We start from the raw sequence: 15,281 nt of genomic DNA, 5'->3' as shown, positions 1-15,281 counted from the left end.
CCGGAGTCTTGTTGAACGTGGTCACGTGAGAGCGTGTCACATGACTGCCGCGTCCGCCCGTGCTGTGTGTGTGGGGACTAGTCCGCAGCAGCAGCAGCAGCAGAGTTGTCTGAACCAGCAGAGGACACGGTGGACACTATGGACACGCTGTGAGTGCTTTGTTTGTTTTAAATACGCACACATTTGTTGTCGTCGTGGACACACAGGTTAAAACAGAGTGGCCACGTGCTGTGAAGTGTTTTTAACGTGTTGTGTTTGTGTTTGTCACCGCTTTGTTGTTGACCTACACCAGTGTGTTGCTAACATGGCAGCAGGTTCAAAAGGCTGCTGTTAACAATGTTTCCCGAGTTGTTTTGCGCGGTTTTCACGTCACTTTATGTTCGAAATGTGTTCGTTCATACGGAGACTTTGTTCTTGAGAACAATGTGGGAATTAAAGACTTTTTTTTTTTTGAATGTTCCCACTTGACATGTTTGTGTTTTCTTCCTCACAGACTGACTCCGTCCATCCTGTTGTTGCTGTTCAGCACGTTTGTCTGGAGTGGATTCCTCGAATATGACCAAGACGTCTTGTGAGCAAACCTTTAAGACTCTTTAAGCGATTTGTCCACATCTTGTCTTTGTCTGTAGATCTGGATTGAAGCCACATCAAATCTGATTTACGTCTTTATGCAAAGGAGTTTCTAGGGTTTATTTTAAACTTGAGTAACATTTTTAGTAATCAGTATTGGCAGACTATTGTTGAACCTAGCAGCAAAGTGTTGTGTAAGTTGGTAAATAAATACCACTAAGTCGATTTAAAACTTAGAGCTTAGTTAAGATGAGATAAAAAAAATTACAGACAGTTTGCACTTACGACTGTTGATCATATTTTATCAGATGGATAATAATTTATGTATCAACCTACACATTTAAAACAAACCTTTATGTTTATGATGGACAAAAACGTATTTTCTTATTATATTTTGCGATAGTTTTGAATGTTCATACTGAACCCTGTCCTGTCTTAAATCATTGAAGGAACAACATCTGCCACATCAATATAAAAAATAAATAAATAATAGAGACAAATAGTGTAACCTTACTTGGATTATTTCCCCTTTTTTCTTGTTTTTCATAGCATTTATTGTTGCCATGCCAATATGAGCATAATAGACGGGGAGTGAAGCATGTTTGGCATATACTTTTATTACTATTTTTATTAATTTATTGTTAGGGTGACCAAATGACAGCACACAGTCAATATCCACAACGTGACAGTAAAAATACAATACAGTAAAATAAACATTACACACAATGACAGGACAATAGAAAATGGGGGAAGCATAATATTTTTTTCTGCATCCAATAAGTTATCTTCTCTACAGGCTCACAGCTGTTGTTTGTTGGTTTGTATTTCTGTTGTAAATGACATGGACTTTGTCGATATGTAAACTCGTCAAAAATCAAACTAAAAAACAAAAGTGCTGCACTAAAATGAGGCAAATGCTGGCAAACAACAGTTTGTATATTTGCTCCGGTTAATGTCTGGTTTTGGAGAGTTTACATAGAGGAAGAGTGACGTGAAAATTGTTTTTCTTCAGGATCCCAGACGACTGGACCCGTGCCGGTCGCGTCGATCCCTCTGAGGAGCTGGAGCTGACCTTTGCCCTGAAGCAGCAGAATGTCGACGTGCTGGAGGAGAAACTGCGACTGGTGTCAGACCCCGACTCTGCTCAATACGGTATGTGCGACATGTTTCGTTTCCCCACAGCCTCCGCTAAAACTTTCACTTCTGCTTGTGCGACAAAGGCCTGCTTTCTCTCCCACAGGTAAATATCTCAGCCTGGAGGAAGTGTCCTCCCTGGTGCGTCCGTCTGAAGTGACCCACAAAGCGGTGCGTCACTGGCTCCACAGTCATGGGATTACAAACTGCCGGAGTGTTTGCACTCGGGACTTTTTGCAGTGCACCATGACTGCAGAGTAAGCATTTTATTTTTTTATTTTCTGCTCCCATTTTCTTCTGCTTACAGTAAGTTTCCCTTGCTTTTGACACAGTTGCAACACAAGTGGTGCTGCAGTTTACTCACTGTGTGTAAATCCTGCATAGGCCACGCTCTTCTCATGCGTGGTAGTTCCTCTTTTCCGTGGTTAACGGTTATAATCAGAGTAACTTTAAACGACAAACTCAATCTCATGATCTAATCTTTACTCAGGGACCTGGAGTGGCTTTAACCTTATGTGTTTGTGTATGAAGTGGACAGCAGCAGGGTTATTTTAAGCAGCAACAAGGTTATGTTGTTAGTAGATGTGTGTCATGAGGATTATTTATTATTATTATTTATTATATAATATAATAAGTTATATTCATATTTGTCATTAGTCTGTTGGCTATTTGATTTTTACCTTTCACACTAACTGCGTCCAACCTTAGCAGAATGATGCTCATTTTCTTTTTAGGCTTTTATATTTCAATACTTATTATGACCTTTTTGCATCTTGCACTTGCAAATACTCCATAACACTAAAACTAATGAAAAATAAACTAAAACTAAGCATTTACAAAAGAACTCAAAACTAGCAAACCTGTTCCAAAAACTAAAAACTATAAACAAATAATGAAAAATCCAAAACTGTTATAACCTTGGCAGGCATGGGACGATTTTAAAGGTTTATTTCACAATTATCCGGACCAAAATAATTGTGATCACTGAAAAAAAAACCTTAGAACACAGAGCATTTAGGCTGCCTTTATTTCCTATTACTATGTTAAAATGAAGAATGAATGTGCAATATAATGTCTCATATTCTTTTTTTTTTCTAGCACAACCTATAGACAATCTGATGAAATGACGTTTTCTTTTTCATTTTCAACTATATAAACTCACCTGAGCAAAAAGTACTCAAAACGTTTAAAATTGGATTTGAATTTGTGAAATCTGGGAACCTGTCACAGTTCACATGGCTCGTTTTTAGGAGCAAAAAGGAAAGAAAAAGAGTGTATTTTGTGACTTCTGCACAATTAATACTAATCTTGTTTTATTTTATTTTTTTATTTTTTTAAAAAGCCTCAAGATGTGACCTATTAACACACCCCCAGGATGTCCATATAAGAATATATGGACATCCTGGGGGGGCAATTTACCATGGGCGTGTAATCTCTTAATCTAAACTTTACTCAGGGACTGGTTTTCACTCAAGAGCATTCATGTATTCACATGCATGAATATGGAGGAGTAGGCTTTTTTTTGATGAATGAATAAATGAATGAATGAATAATAATTCATGAGGAAAGATGCAGCACACAAGAACTGCTTGCTGGTGAGTTGGTGAGACAGGATTTTATCTTCTTTCAGGATTAACACGATAATAGAAATGTAAGTGCTTTTAATCCTAATCAGCGATAATATTGTAAATTGGAGTGGATCTGTGATTTTGTTTTTGTTTGCGTAGGGTTGCAGAGATGTTGCTTCCGGGAAGCAGGTTCCAACGTTACGTCAGAGACGGACGCACCATAGTGAGGTCTTCAGCGCCGTACTCGGTTCATGACGATATTCACCAGCACCTGGACTTCGGTGAGCATCGTTTGTTTGTCGCCTCTGTCTGACGATGATGGCCCGAGGAAGATCTTATTAGGTTTCGATCCAGACATGGATCCAGATTGAGGTTGATGTGGAGTGTCCCAATGGTAAGATCAAGGGAATTCAAAACATGCCAAGCTGAAAGGTGGTGTGGATTTTTGGTTCCAAAGACTGAAGTAGACTTAAGAGAACCTGTCATAGAAATCAAAGGTCCAGGGGTTGATATTGAAGGGCCAAAGGCTGGATTTGAAATGCCAACTTTTAACCTTAAAGGTCCTAAAACGGAGGCTCCAGATGTTGACGTGAACCTCAATAACTGGACCCTTTTTAAAGAAACAATAGTTAAATCATGGCAGATGTTTCCTCTCTGAGTCCTAGTTGTATATTTGGACGAGGACATGTTGTGGTAACCTCACTGTATACGTTTTTCTTTCCATAGTTGGAGGGCTTCACCGTCTCCCTCCCAAAGGACAGGACCAAGTGCGAAAGGACCCTGGAGGAGGAGGAGGAGTGCACATGGGAGTGACTCCTGCTGTCTTAAGGCAGCGCTATAACCTGACAAAAGCTGATGTGGGGACAAGTCAGAGCAACAGCCAGGCCGTAGCTCAGGTATGAACCTCATCAGCTCCTAATAATACAAATACAATCACTTGAGTATTTGTCGTCATGCAGACACATAACATGCTGTATTCTGTGTCAGTTCCTGGAGCAGTATTATCACCCTGCAGACCTGGTCGAGTTCATGATCATGTACGGCGGAAGCTTCCAGCATCGGTCTCAGGTGGATCGAGTGGTCGGCACCCAGGGGGGAGGACGGGCCGGTATCGAGGCCAGTCTGGACATTGAGTACATCATGAGCACGGGGGCAAACATCTCCACCTGGGTCTTCACCAATCCGGGTTTGTAGGAGAGAGGACACTCACTCTCCTGAGCACACGTTTCCTCAGCTGACGTCAACTGATCCTTTGTAGTTTCACAGTATTTTCACACCAATCTTTTAATCAGCCCTAATTAGTGTGAAATATAAATGTACAATTCATTTGCAGCCATCGATCACTCAATGTTTTGATCTCCTTCTTCTTATGGTTAAAATCTCATTACATGTTTATTTCTCTCTGTATTTATCACTCACTCACATAATACCCACACACACCCTCATAGACCTAATGTATTCCCTAGCCACTTACCCTTACCCTAACCTTAAGCATCACAACTAAGTGCCTAACCTTTACCCTAACCTTTACAAGTTCAGTAGCAGGTGGGCAATATGAGCGTAAAAGTGCTTGTTTTGATATGGAACGACAAATACTTTACCATACTGACGCATTTAAGGTGCAAAACAACTATGAATTTCAAAAACGGAGAAACAAATCTAAAATTAAGTTAATAACAACATGGACAACTGTAAATAAAAGACCAAACAGGCCTCGCTAGCACACTTATTTAGTATTAAATTGTGTTTAAACACATGATATTGAGTGGTGGGCCGCATGTAATCGATGGGGTGGGGCTACATATGGCCCGCAAGCCGCCAGTTGGACACTACTGTCTTAACGGCACTTATCTTGTTAGGACCGGTGGTCCTTGTCCTAATGAGGCAGAACCTCGTTTCTGAGGAACCGGTGAAATTTAGGACTAACATTTGAATTGTGGTTGAGGTCAGGGGTCGACGTTAACTGGTTAAGGTTTTGAACAGGTTGTTGTTGTTAAAAGTGAGTCCTTTAAAGCATAGCTGCATGAACCATGTGTGTGAGCAGGTCTAGTATTCATCCATATTCAGACCTAATGTTACTGGTAACTAAAGTAAAATATCAGAGCCAGTGTGTGTCTTACTGTCGTTATCACACACACTCACCCGCTCTCTCTCTCCTCTCTCTTCCCCCAGGCCGTCATGAGTCTCAGGAGCCTTTCCTTCAGTGGATGGTTCTTCTCAGCAACATGTCCGACCTGCCCTGGGTTCACACCATCAGTTATGGCGATGACGAAGACAGTCTGTCCACTGCCTACATGATGCGCATCAACACGGAGTTCATGAAGGCCGGCGTCAGAGGAATCTCTCTGCTCTTTGCTTCTGGTCAGTGGAAAATGTCTCCGACACAGGGACGACACATCCAATCCAACCCAACTTTATTTATAAAGCACATTTAAAACAGCAGACAAATATGTGACAACACCAACCAAAGCCACAGCTGCCCCAAATTGGTAATTATCTAAATATTTTTTTTTATATTTCTGTAAAGGTTAATACACCAGTATGTAGAAGCTCTTTAACCTAAATTAGAAAGACGAAAACGGAAGACGTCATAGACCAAGACAAACAAAAACGTCGACCGTAACCGTGGCCTCAACAGGAACAGGAAGTCGGCCATTTTTACAGATGTCAAATAATGGTTGTTTACTTCCTGATGAGAAACATTAGTTTTTTATTTAGTGGATTGTTCTGCTTGATTATTTTTCTGACTTCTCAGAGAAGAACTCTGTACATGTACAACGTTGTAATTTGTCTACAGCTCAGTCACTTTGAGCTTAGAAGCTAGATAGCTCGTTAGCTTGGCTAATTCCTGTTTACAGTGGCTCTGGCCTTTCTGCCAAGTTGTGGGGAAGTGAAATTTTCAAGTCTTTGAACGCACCGTCAGACAGAGAAGTAATTACACGGCCATAGTCTCTCATGGTTACACCTTTGTTCTGCTCTTTATTATCACCATATCATTATCTCGTGTTATTATCTCACACCCATGGTGGTGGCATGCTGACGTTTTTCTTTTTACAAACAGCACACAAACCCAGGTGTCTTTTATTGAGATATACTGCATGATTGTCCGTTACATCCTCTTTTTTTTAAATTATTTCTCTGATCTTGTTCCATGCTCAGGTGACAGCGGTGCGAGCTGCAGACATTTAGGAAAAGAAAACACCTTCAGGCCCAGTTTTCCAGCTTCCAGGTGTTTGTTTTGTATGTCATCAATTACAAAAACAAATGGATGTTACAGTTAGTCTTGTGTAAAGTACCTAAAATGTGATGAAAAGTACAAATATGTTACCAGAAAATGACTTTTGTAGAAGATGAAGTCACTTTTTTATAATATTACCTAAGGAAAAGTCTTAAAGTATATGACATTTACTTAAGATTTAGAAGTAAAAGTACTAAAAAAAGTGAAGAGGAGCCAGTGGTAGTCTTTCAACTGGATAAATATAGACCATAATACCAACTCTTCTTCTAATGATTTTATTTGGTAGTAATGAGTAACAAAGACATTCAGAAGAAATGTAGTGGAGTAAAAGTAAAAGTAGCTGGAAATACAAATGACAAAGTACAGATATGTACATTTTGGTATTTGTACTTCGTTACATCACAACATGTAAGGTGAAGGAGTAAACAGTAAAATGTTCAGGGGAAACCTCCAAACCAAAGATTGACTCTGTTCTGCTTCATGTTCAGCCCGTACGTCACCACAGTAGGAGGAACCTCGTTCAAAAATCCATTTAAGGTCACATACGAAGTCACTGATTACATCAGCGGAGGAGGATTTAGCAACGTCTTCAAGATGCCCGACTACCAGGTAATGATGACACGAGATGATCAGCTCTTTACAACTGAATACAAACTAAAATGAATGAAAAATCCCAACTATTATAACCTTTCTGTGTGTGTGTGTGCGCGTGCGCGTGCATGTGTGTGTGTGTGTGTGTGTCCACAGGTCGGTGCAGTGGAAAGTTATCTGAAGAGTGTGGCGGCGACTCTTCCTCCTCGCTCATACTTCAACAGCAGCGGCAGAGCTTATCCGGACATGGCTGCGCTGTCTGATAACTACTGGGTGGTCAGCAACAGGGTCCCTGTCCCTTGGGTGTCTGGGACATCGGTAAAGCATATTGGTCCTAATGAACACTCTTTAACCCTCTTATAACCATCATGATATTCAGTTCCGCCTGCATTTAGTTCAATTTTATGGCTGTAGAATTGTCAAAAAAGGTCAATGAGTGTGTGCTTCTACCCCTTCTTCCAAGATAACTTCAACTTTCTTTACTGTGAGCGACAACAGGATGGTAACAAACACTTTTTACTAGGGCTGAACAATTAATCGATTAATTGACAATTAATTCCCTGTTCTATCGTGAATCATATCGCAATTTCAGTCAAAAGAATCACAATTGGATATTTATGCAAAATCGTTTAGCCCTAATTTTTGCACTAATGGATCATGACTACGCATTGCCATTTGCTGTGCAACTGAAGAAATATTATGAGAATAAAGTTGTAATATTTCGAGAATAAAGTCGCAATCTTTCAGGAATAAAATCGTAATATTATGAGAAAAAAGTCGGAATCTTTCGAGAATAAAGTCAGAATCCTATGAGAATAGTCGTAATCTTTCTAGAATAAAGTCGGAATCTTTCGAGAATAAAGTCGGAGTCTTTCAGGAATAAAGTCGTAATATTATGAGAATAAAGACGTAATCCTTCGAGAATAAAGTCATAAACTTTGCAAGAATAAAGTTGTAATCCTATAAGAATAAAGTCATAATCTTTTGAGAATAAAGTCATAATTTTTCTAGGAATAAATTCATAATTATTATTCAAGGAAAATCTCCGATGATCAGCTGCAAACCTGTGTCAAGATGGAAACGCAGAGCATTTTGTGAAGTTACATTTTGACTTGGGCTTCACAAATACTTTTACTGCCTTCAAGGTTGTAAAAGTCAAATTCAAGTGCATGTAAATTGTTTAAATGTCTTTACATAACTTGATTACACGTCTTATCTGTTGTCGATTGGTCCCACAGGCTTCAACCCCTGTGGTCGGAGGCATTCTGTCGCTCATCAACGACCGTCGGCTGCTGAAGGGTTTGCCTGCTCTGGGCTTCCTCAACCCTCGCCTTTACAAGCTCAAGGGACAGGCTCTTTTTGACGTACGTCATGTTGTCACTCGACGTGTAAGAAGTGTCCGGGTTGTTGTGGGTTGTTTTAATTAAAAGTTGGAAACCTTTTGCGGTCTTCTGTGCAGGTGACTGAAGGCTGTCACCTGGGCTGCCTGGATGAGCAGGTTCAGGGGAAAGGTTTCTGTGCTGTGCCGTCGTGGGATCCTGTCACAGGCTGGGGGACACCCAACTACCCCGCACTGCTGGCGGCGCTGCAGGCTGAGTGAACACGGGCAAAGACTCCATGCGGGGTGTAACGAAGGGTTAATGCTGCCTATCTCTTTACATTGATGCTTCTTTTCTCTTTTTTTCTCCATTACAAGTTGAAAACAATTGACCGAATATATACAGTGGGTACGGAAAGTATTCAGACCCATTTACATTTTTCACTCTTTGTTTCATTGCAGCCATTTGCTAAAATCAAAAAAAGTTCATTTTATTTCTCATTAATGTACACTCAGCACCCCATCTTGGCAGAAAAAAACAGAAATGTTTGCAAATGTATTAAAAAAGAAAAAGTGAAATATCACATGGTCATAAGTATTCAGACCCTTTGCTCAGTATTGAGCCAGTCAAGAATAGTCACAGAGTTGTTCCGAAGCCACTCCTTGGTTATTTTAGCTGTGTGCTTGGGGTCATTGTCTTGTTGGAAGGTGAACCTTCGGTCCAGTCTGAGGTCCTTAGCACTCTAGAAGAGGTTTTCTTCCAGGATATCTCTGTACTTGGCCGCATTCATCTTTCCTTCAATTGCAACCAGTCGTCCTGTCCCTGCAGCTGAAAAACACCCCCATAGTGATGACGCTGCCACCACCATGTTTCACTGTTGGGATTCTATTGTGCAGGTGATGAGGTTTTCTCCACACATACCGCTTAGAATTAACGCCAAAAAGTTCAATCTTGGTCTCATCAGACCAGAGAATCTTATTTCTCATAGTCTGGGAGTCCTTCATGTGTTTTTTGGCAAACTCTCTGCAGGCTTTCATACGTCTTGCACTGAGGAGAGGCTTCCGTGGGGCCACTCTGCCATAAAGCCCCGACTGGTGGATGGCTGCAGTGATAGTTGACTTTGTGGAACTTTCTCCCGTCTCCCTACTGCATCTCTGGAGCTCAGCCACATCTGATCTTTGGTTCTTCTTTACCTCTCTCACCAAGGCTCTTCGCCCTCGATTGCTCAGTTTGGCTGGACGTCTTTCGTCTAAGGATTATGGAGGCCACTGTGTTCTTAGGGACCTTGAGTGCTGCAGAAATTCTTTTGTAACCTTAGCCTGATCTGTTCCTGGCCACAATTGATTCTCAAATGATTCTCATTTGCTCTGACATGCACTGTGAGCTGTAAGGTCTTATATAGACAGGTGTGTGCCTTTCCTAATCAAGTCCAATCAGTTTAATTAAACACAGCTGGACTCCAATGAAGGAGCAGAACCATCTCAAGGACGATCAGAAGAAATGGACTGACATGTGAGTTAAATATGAGTGTCACAGCAAAGGGTCTGAATACCATGTGATATTTCAGTTTTTCTTTTTTAGTAAATATTCAAAAATGTCTACATTTCTGTTTTTTTTCTGTCAAGATGGAGTGTACATTAATGAGAAATAAAATGAACTTTTTGGATTTTAGCAAATGGCCGCAATGAAACAAAGAGTGAACAATTGAAAGGGGTCTGAACACTTTCCGTACCCACTGTGAGTGGATGCAGTCTTGTGTGTAAACTCCCACCGTGAAGTTCCCCCCGCTTTGACCGGCGACCAAAGTTCAGAGGCATCACCTGCAAACAGGCCCTCATTGGTATGTGCTGTACTTTCTTACTAAATTGATTTTCATGTACTATTAACAAAGTCCCTCAAACGAGCAATTTACCAAAAATATCTGTACTTCACTTTTCAAACAGAAGGCTACATCCATTTATATATTCAGTCTGTGGTTGAAACGCTGTAGTCCAATCAGCAGCTGATTTATTTGACCAATTTAAGAATATGCAACTCCTTGCCATGGACATTTTTCAGGAAAATTGTGGATTGTTTTTTGTTTCCTGTATCTGCTGCTGAGTGCATTTAACTGACCCAGATTCCTGCAGGCAGATGTTCGCCCTAATCTCATGCTTTCAATTCCACTGGAGACAATGTTTGTATAATTCTGTACCGTTTGCTTTCACCAAACCTGTATAAATGAACACGTACACAACAATCGCCTTCTTAGATACCAGTTTTAGATCGAATCATATCTTACATGCCAGTTGAAGTGAGTTCACCACATGAGAAAAAGTGTGTTTGTTTGTTTAAGCTATGACAGAGACGGCCATAACTTGTAATACTGTCAGTTTTGCCATATTACTCTGCAGGGATAACCTTCAATTATGCCATTTAATAATAATTATAATATATATATATATATATATATATATAAAAAAACATTGATCTGTGATTATCAGGACTTTTTACAACCTTACTTTGGTTTGTTGCCGTTTGCTTTATAGCTACGTGCTAACCAAACTGCACTGCAATATGTGGGTTACAATGATTCAGCAGTTCTACCCACCAGCATTGTTGCACTTTTTTAATGTTTTAACCATGTAAAGGCCGGTGTGTTTACTTCTAGCTCAGGATTGTCCTGAGTCAAGTGTGTGAGAAGGCTAGAAAATCCAGACGCTGCAGTTTTTGTACCAGATGATTGAGAAAATGTTGAATAAATTGTCAAGGGTCAAAATGTCAAGTGGAAATGATTGAGATGTGTGTTTAAATTATCTCCCAGCTGTAAGATTTCACTATGCTGCTAAAATTGTTTTACAATACGATTAAAATGATCAAATATGTAATTTGCGGTACAATGAAATAAAAAAAAAATATCACACTTTCTCGTTCTGCTTTTCATTGACATTTATGGAGAAAAGGTAGTAAAAAGCCAGTTGCGTTTTGACATCGAGTGAAGTCGTTACAAGATTCATCTCAGATGTTTGACTGTTTATCTCAACGCAGCGTAATACTACGAATCTAATACGAGTTATAGTTTTACCTGGCAGAACAAATGAGACTTTGTATTGGTAGTGCAAGGGAAAAACATTTTAATCAGTGACGGCTATTGAAAATTACATTGCCTTTATCTACACAAATCTTCTGATATTGCATTGTACAAAACAAAAATATATGCAAAGATCACCCAATCTGCCCTTGAGACACACCCACACAAAGGGGGGAGGGGAGGGGGGAGTAAAACAAATAGGATGAACTACACACACACGTACAACAGAGCTCATGTCAAATAGTGTACAATATGCACACATAGGGAGAAGTACAAAATTGAAAAGGTGTCATTGCCAAGGAGCAATGCAAATTTGACTTGTTCTGCAAAAACCCGTTAGCTGGCTGTATTAAGGTATAAATATGTTTTTGCGGTGCAGATCCGTGAATTAACATCTTCACAAGAAGAAACCTTTCAACTGTTCCATCCAGGTAGCGTCAAAGTTGGGTTGGCGGCCTGAGGGAGTCAGGCTTCTCACAAGTTCCTGTGTTGTTCAAACCCCCTCCATGAATGTACATCAAAACATTTGAGAAAAGGCCGTTTTCTCTGTTTAAATCTGTATCTGGAGACCATGTGAACAGGACTTCCCGTTAAGCAGGCCACTGGGGCTTTTGTTTGTCGTGGAGCAGAAATGCATGTCAAGTCTTCGGCCTCGTTGGGCAGTCTCACTGGTTGTTTTTGGCTTTGGCGTGTGTGAGGATGTGAGACTTCAGGTTGGTCGACTGGGCAAACTTTTTGTTGCAGCCGTCAAAGGGGCACACGTACGGGCGATCTCCAGTGTGAATGCGCACGTGTGTGCGCAAGTTAAAGTCCAAAGAGAACCGCTTACCACAGCCCTCGAATGTGCACTGGAAACAAAAGAGAGACCCGGGTGAACACTTCTGTAACGTCTCAACAGATGGTTTCGTTATCACAGGAACACCCGTATAAATCTAAATGTTGAGGAACCCACCTGGAAAGGTTTCTCTCCTGTGTGTACAAGTTGATGCCTCTTCAGTTTAGAACTCTCCACGAAGGCTTTGCCACACTCTGCACAGACGTGCACGCGAGGCCCGTGGGTGTGCAAGTGCTTCCTCATTGCCGAGTTGTCCCTGAACATCTTGGTGCATCCCTTGGACGAGACGGTGAAACAAATCACTCCGAATGTGTCCACTTAACAGTGTTGTTTACAGAAATATTCTTCAGTTAAATGAGTAACTATGTTCAATCAATATTATAAAAACTACAAGCTCCTGTTTACATATTCCGTATTTAATGTACACTCACTTTGTGTGGACATGCTATCGTCCTAGGTGCGTCGTCTTCTTTTACTTTTTTTGGCTTCATTCTGCAGAAGAAGAGAACGTCAACACGTTGAAATGTTGTTTTGACTGTGTGAATACACTTGTACAAAAAGTCCAGCAGCAGCTTTGTTGTTTCTGTCAAATTTTGTTATCTTTGGCACTGGGTTGGAATGATGTGACTGAAGGCGTCATTAATTCGTTCATGTGTATGTAAAGCTCAAGCATGTCTTCAATAAACCTGGCATAATGGAACATGTCAACAGGAAATAGTAGGACAGACGGGTCATTACTAATAACATTAATCAGGGTTCCACTCCACTTCAAGTGTTCCAGTAATTTCTGTACGTGTTCCAATTAAGTGACATTATAGCATTTTTACAAGACCTTTGCACAGTACTTTACAGTGTAAAGGCTCACCGTGCAAACTCTGCCAGCTGTTTGGGGTCTGAGAGATCGATGCCAGGGATGCCTCCTGGAGGCAGCTTCTTCCCGGTCATGTACTCTGAATAATCTGGAGGTGAGTTCTCTCCTATGATTTGCTCCTCGTGATCTATGTCCTTCTTGTCATCTGGAGAAAAAAAAAGAAAAAGGTAGACACACTACTATCAGGAGAGTAGACACTCGGAGATAAACCTTCAAATCACATGACACACAGTTTGCTCCCGTCTCACAATGCAGTTCTGTTAATAATATACTGCACCTTGATAAATATGTGACGTCTCGCAAACACTAAACTGCATTTAGTCATTTACAATTCACAAAATGCACCTCTCAAATGTGACGTGTGAATATGTTAAAAAGAGTACAAACATTCCCACAATTAAACATTATTTACAAAATGTCAACAATTTAAAATATATATTAATTTAATGTATCCCATTTTGAACGTTACATTTAATTGTACACTTTGTCTACATTTAAATGTAAAAGTATCGACTTGGCTTTTGTTTATTGTGCTGATTTTACAGCAACATTAACGCCTGTGATGCGTTCAAAGCCACGGAAGTGTAAAGTGTGACGGGGCCCTGAAGGCACCACACACACACACACACACACACACACACACCCCTCCTCCTCCAGTGAAACTGAACTGCGCCACAGCGGCCTAGCGGAGCCAGCTGCACTCGCTCCCACACTCGCCGCCATCTTCGTCGGCCAAATAAACGCCATTTTTTCGGGCCGCCATACTTTCTAGACCAGGGAAATATGGCGGCGCCCATCAACACATAAAACATGGCTTCCCATAAAAACAAAAACATTACAAATGGTGTTCGCGTGACTCGGAGCGGGGAAAATGTGCCAACTTTAGCGGAAGACGAGGCCTCAGCACGGCCCCGTCACACGACACACACGCTGAGGACAAAGCGAAGGGCCAAGCTTGCAGGAATTCACCCCAGACTCTGATTACTTACCCGAAGCCCACATAGTGACCGAAAACTCGCCCTCCAAAGTCTTTATCTGGACCTGCTTCTGTTCCCACCGTCGGCCCATTTCCCCGGCACTCAGGTAGCTCTTTTTGCCCGCTTTCTTCCCAGTTCCAGGTTTTCTCATCCGGCCTGTAGACGAGCTTCTCCCGGCCACGGTAACCAGAGTCTGCTCGATATAGTCCTCCTCCACGGCGGGCACCGGTATAAGGATTTGGTCCTCGTAGCCGTCATCTGTGTGCAGTTCAGAGTCGTCCTCGCCCACGACCTCCTCTCTCGTCTGCACCAGAATCACCTCCTGGTGCGAGTGGATCGAGTGCGGATCGTCCGCGTCAAGCGGCTGTAAGGCGATCATAGGCTGGTGTTCGCCGTCTTCTCCAACGACTGTGGTCTCGATTGTTTCTACTTCAATTTCGTGCAGTTCCACGATCTCGGCTGGCATTTCGGTCCCGTCCGCCTCTATGTACAGGGTGTCCCCCGACGCCATGCTGTATTTTGTTGTATATTCTCCAACGTAAGTGCTATTTTTCTCCCCCAAACTCTTGCTTTCTCTTCTGTGTCTACTCTGGGCCAGTCTTCTTCCTCCTCCTCCTCCTCTCTCTCCGTCAACAACTCCACACAGTGTAGTCTCGTCGACACAATGCTCCAGTTATGAGGTCTCGCGCGATTTGAACCAAAACACTACATTTTAAAAATGCTGAATGCAAAGAGGCAACATAAGGACTCGATTTATGTCCCTTAAAACCCAAAGCAAAAGAAATTCTCTTCAAATTTGTTTTTAAAATATATCTTTTATTGAGTGCGATAGAGTATAAGGCCAAACAACAGAGGAAAAAATTTAAATATAACGTTGTAATATTATGAGAATGAAGTAATGTTCAAAGATTTGTTCTATTTGGTTTTTTTTTTTTTGCAAATTAAGACTGTAATATGTTAACCTTTTCATGAGGACTTTCTTTTTATTAAAGTAAATACAATAAAATGCTAAGAGTACAAACTGCTGTGAGATCTTCACCTGAGCCTTTTGTGTATACAACAAACATTTGTGACTGAATGTAAACACTAATTAACATCTCATGTTTTG

The 15,281-nt window shown here is 41.1% G+C and overlaps 2 protein-coding genes across 2 annotated transcripts; one reads left to right on the top strand and one right to left on the bottom strand.

Moving 5' to 3' along the window:
- The first annotated feature begins 61 nt into the window (after nt 1-61).
- tpp1 (tripeptidyl peptidase I) lies at nt 62-8,882 on the top strand. Its single transcript, XM_044046742.1, has 13 exons — nt 62-149; nt 494-571; nt 1,583-1,722; nt 1,811-1,961; nt 3,432-3,553; nt 3,999-4,168; nt 4,260-4,458; nt 5,445-5,633; nt 6,432-6,501; nt 6,999-7,119; nt 7,258-7,419; nt 8,340-8,465; nt 8,561-8,882. The coding sequence occupies exons 1-13, from the start codon at nt 139-141 to the stop codon at nt 8,699-8,701; spliced, it is 1,680 nt and encodes a 559-aa protein (XP_043902677.1). The 5' UTR covers nt 62-138; the 3' UTR covers nt 8,702-8,882.
- Nucleotides 8,883-11,509: 2,627 nt separating this feature from the next.
- Nucleotides 11,510-14,813, bottom strand: yy1a (YY1 transcription factor a). Its single transcript, XM_044047892.1, has 5 exons — nt 14,186-14,813; nt 13,191-13,341; nt 12,757-12,817; nt 12,443-12,601; nt 11,510-12,338 (listed from the first exon to the last, which is right to left on the bottom strand). The coding sequence occupies exons 1-5, from the start codon at nt 14,682-14,684 to the stop codon at nt 12,156-12,158; spliced, it is 1,053 nt and encodes a 350-aa protein (XP_043903827.1). The 5' UTR covers nt 14,685-14,813; the 3' UTR covers nt 11,510-12,155.
- Between the last annotated feature and the right edge of the window lie 468 nt (nt 14,814-15,281).

This window comes from Solea senegalensis, linkage group LG16 (genome assembly GCF_019176455.1).
Source record: "Solea senegalensis isolate Sse05_10M linkage group LG16, IFAPA_SoseM_1, whole genome shotgun sequence".
Taxonomy (NCBI): domain Eukaryota; kingdom Metazoa; phylum Chordata; class Actinopteri; order Pleuronectiformes; family Soleidae; genus Solea; species Solea senegalensis.
This window is presented reverse-complemented; position numbering and strand designations above follow the sequence as displayed.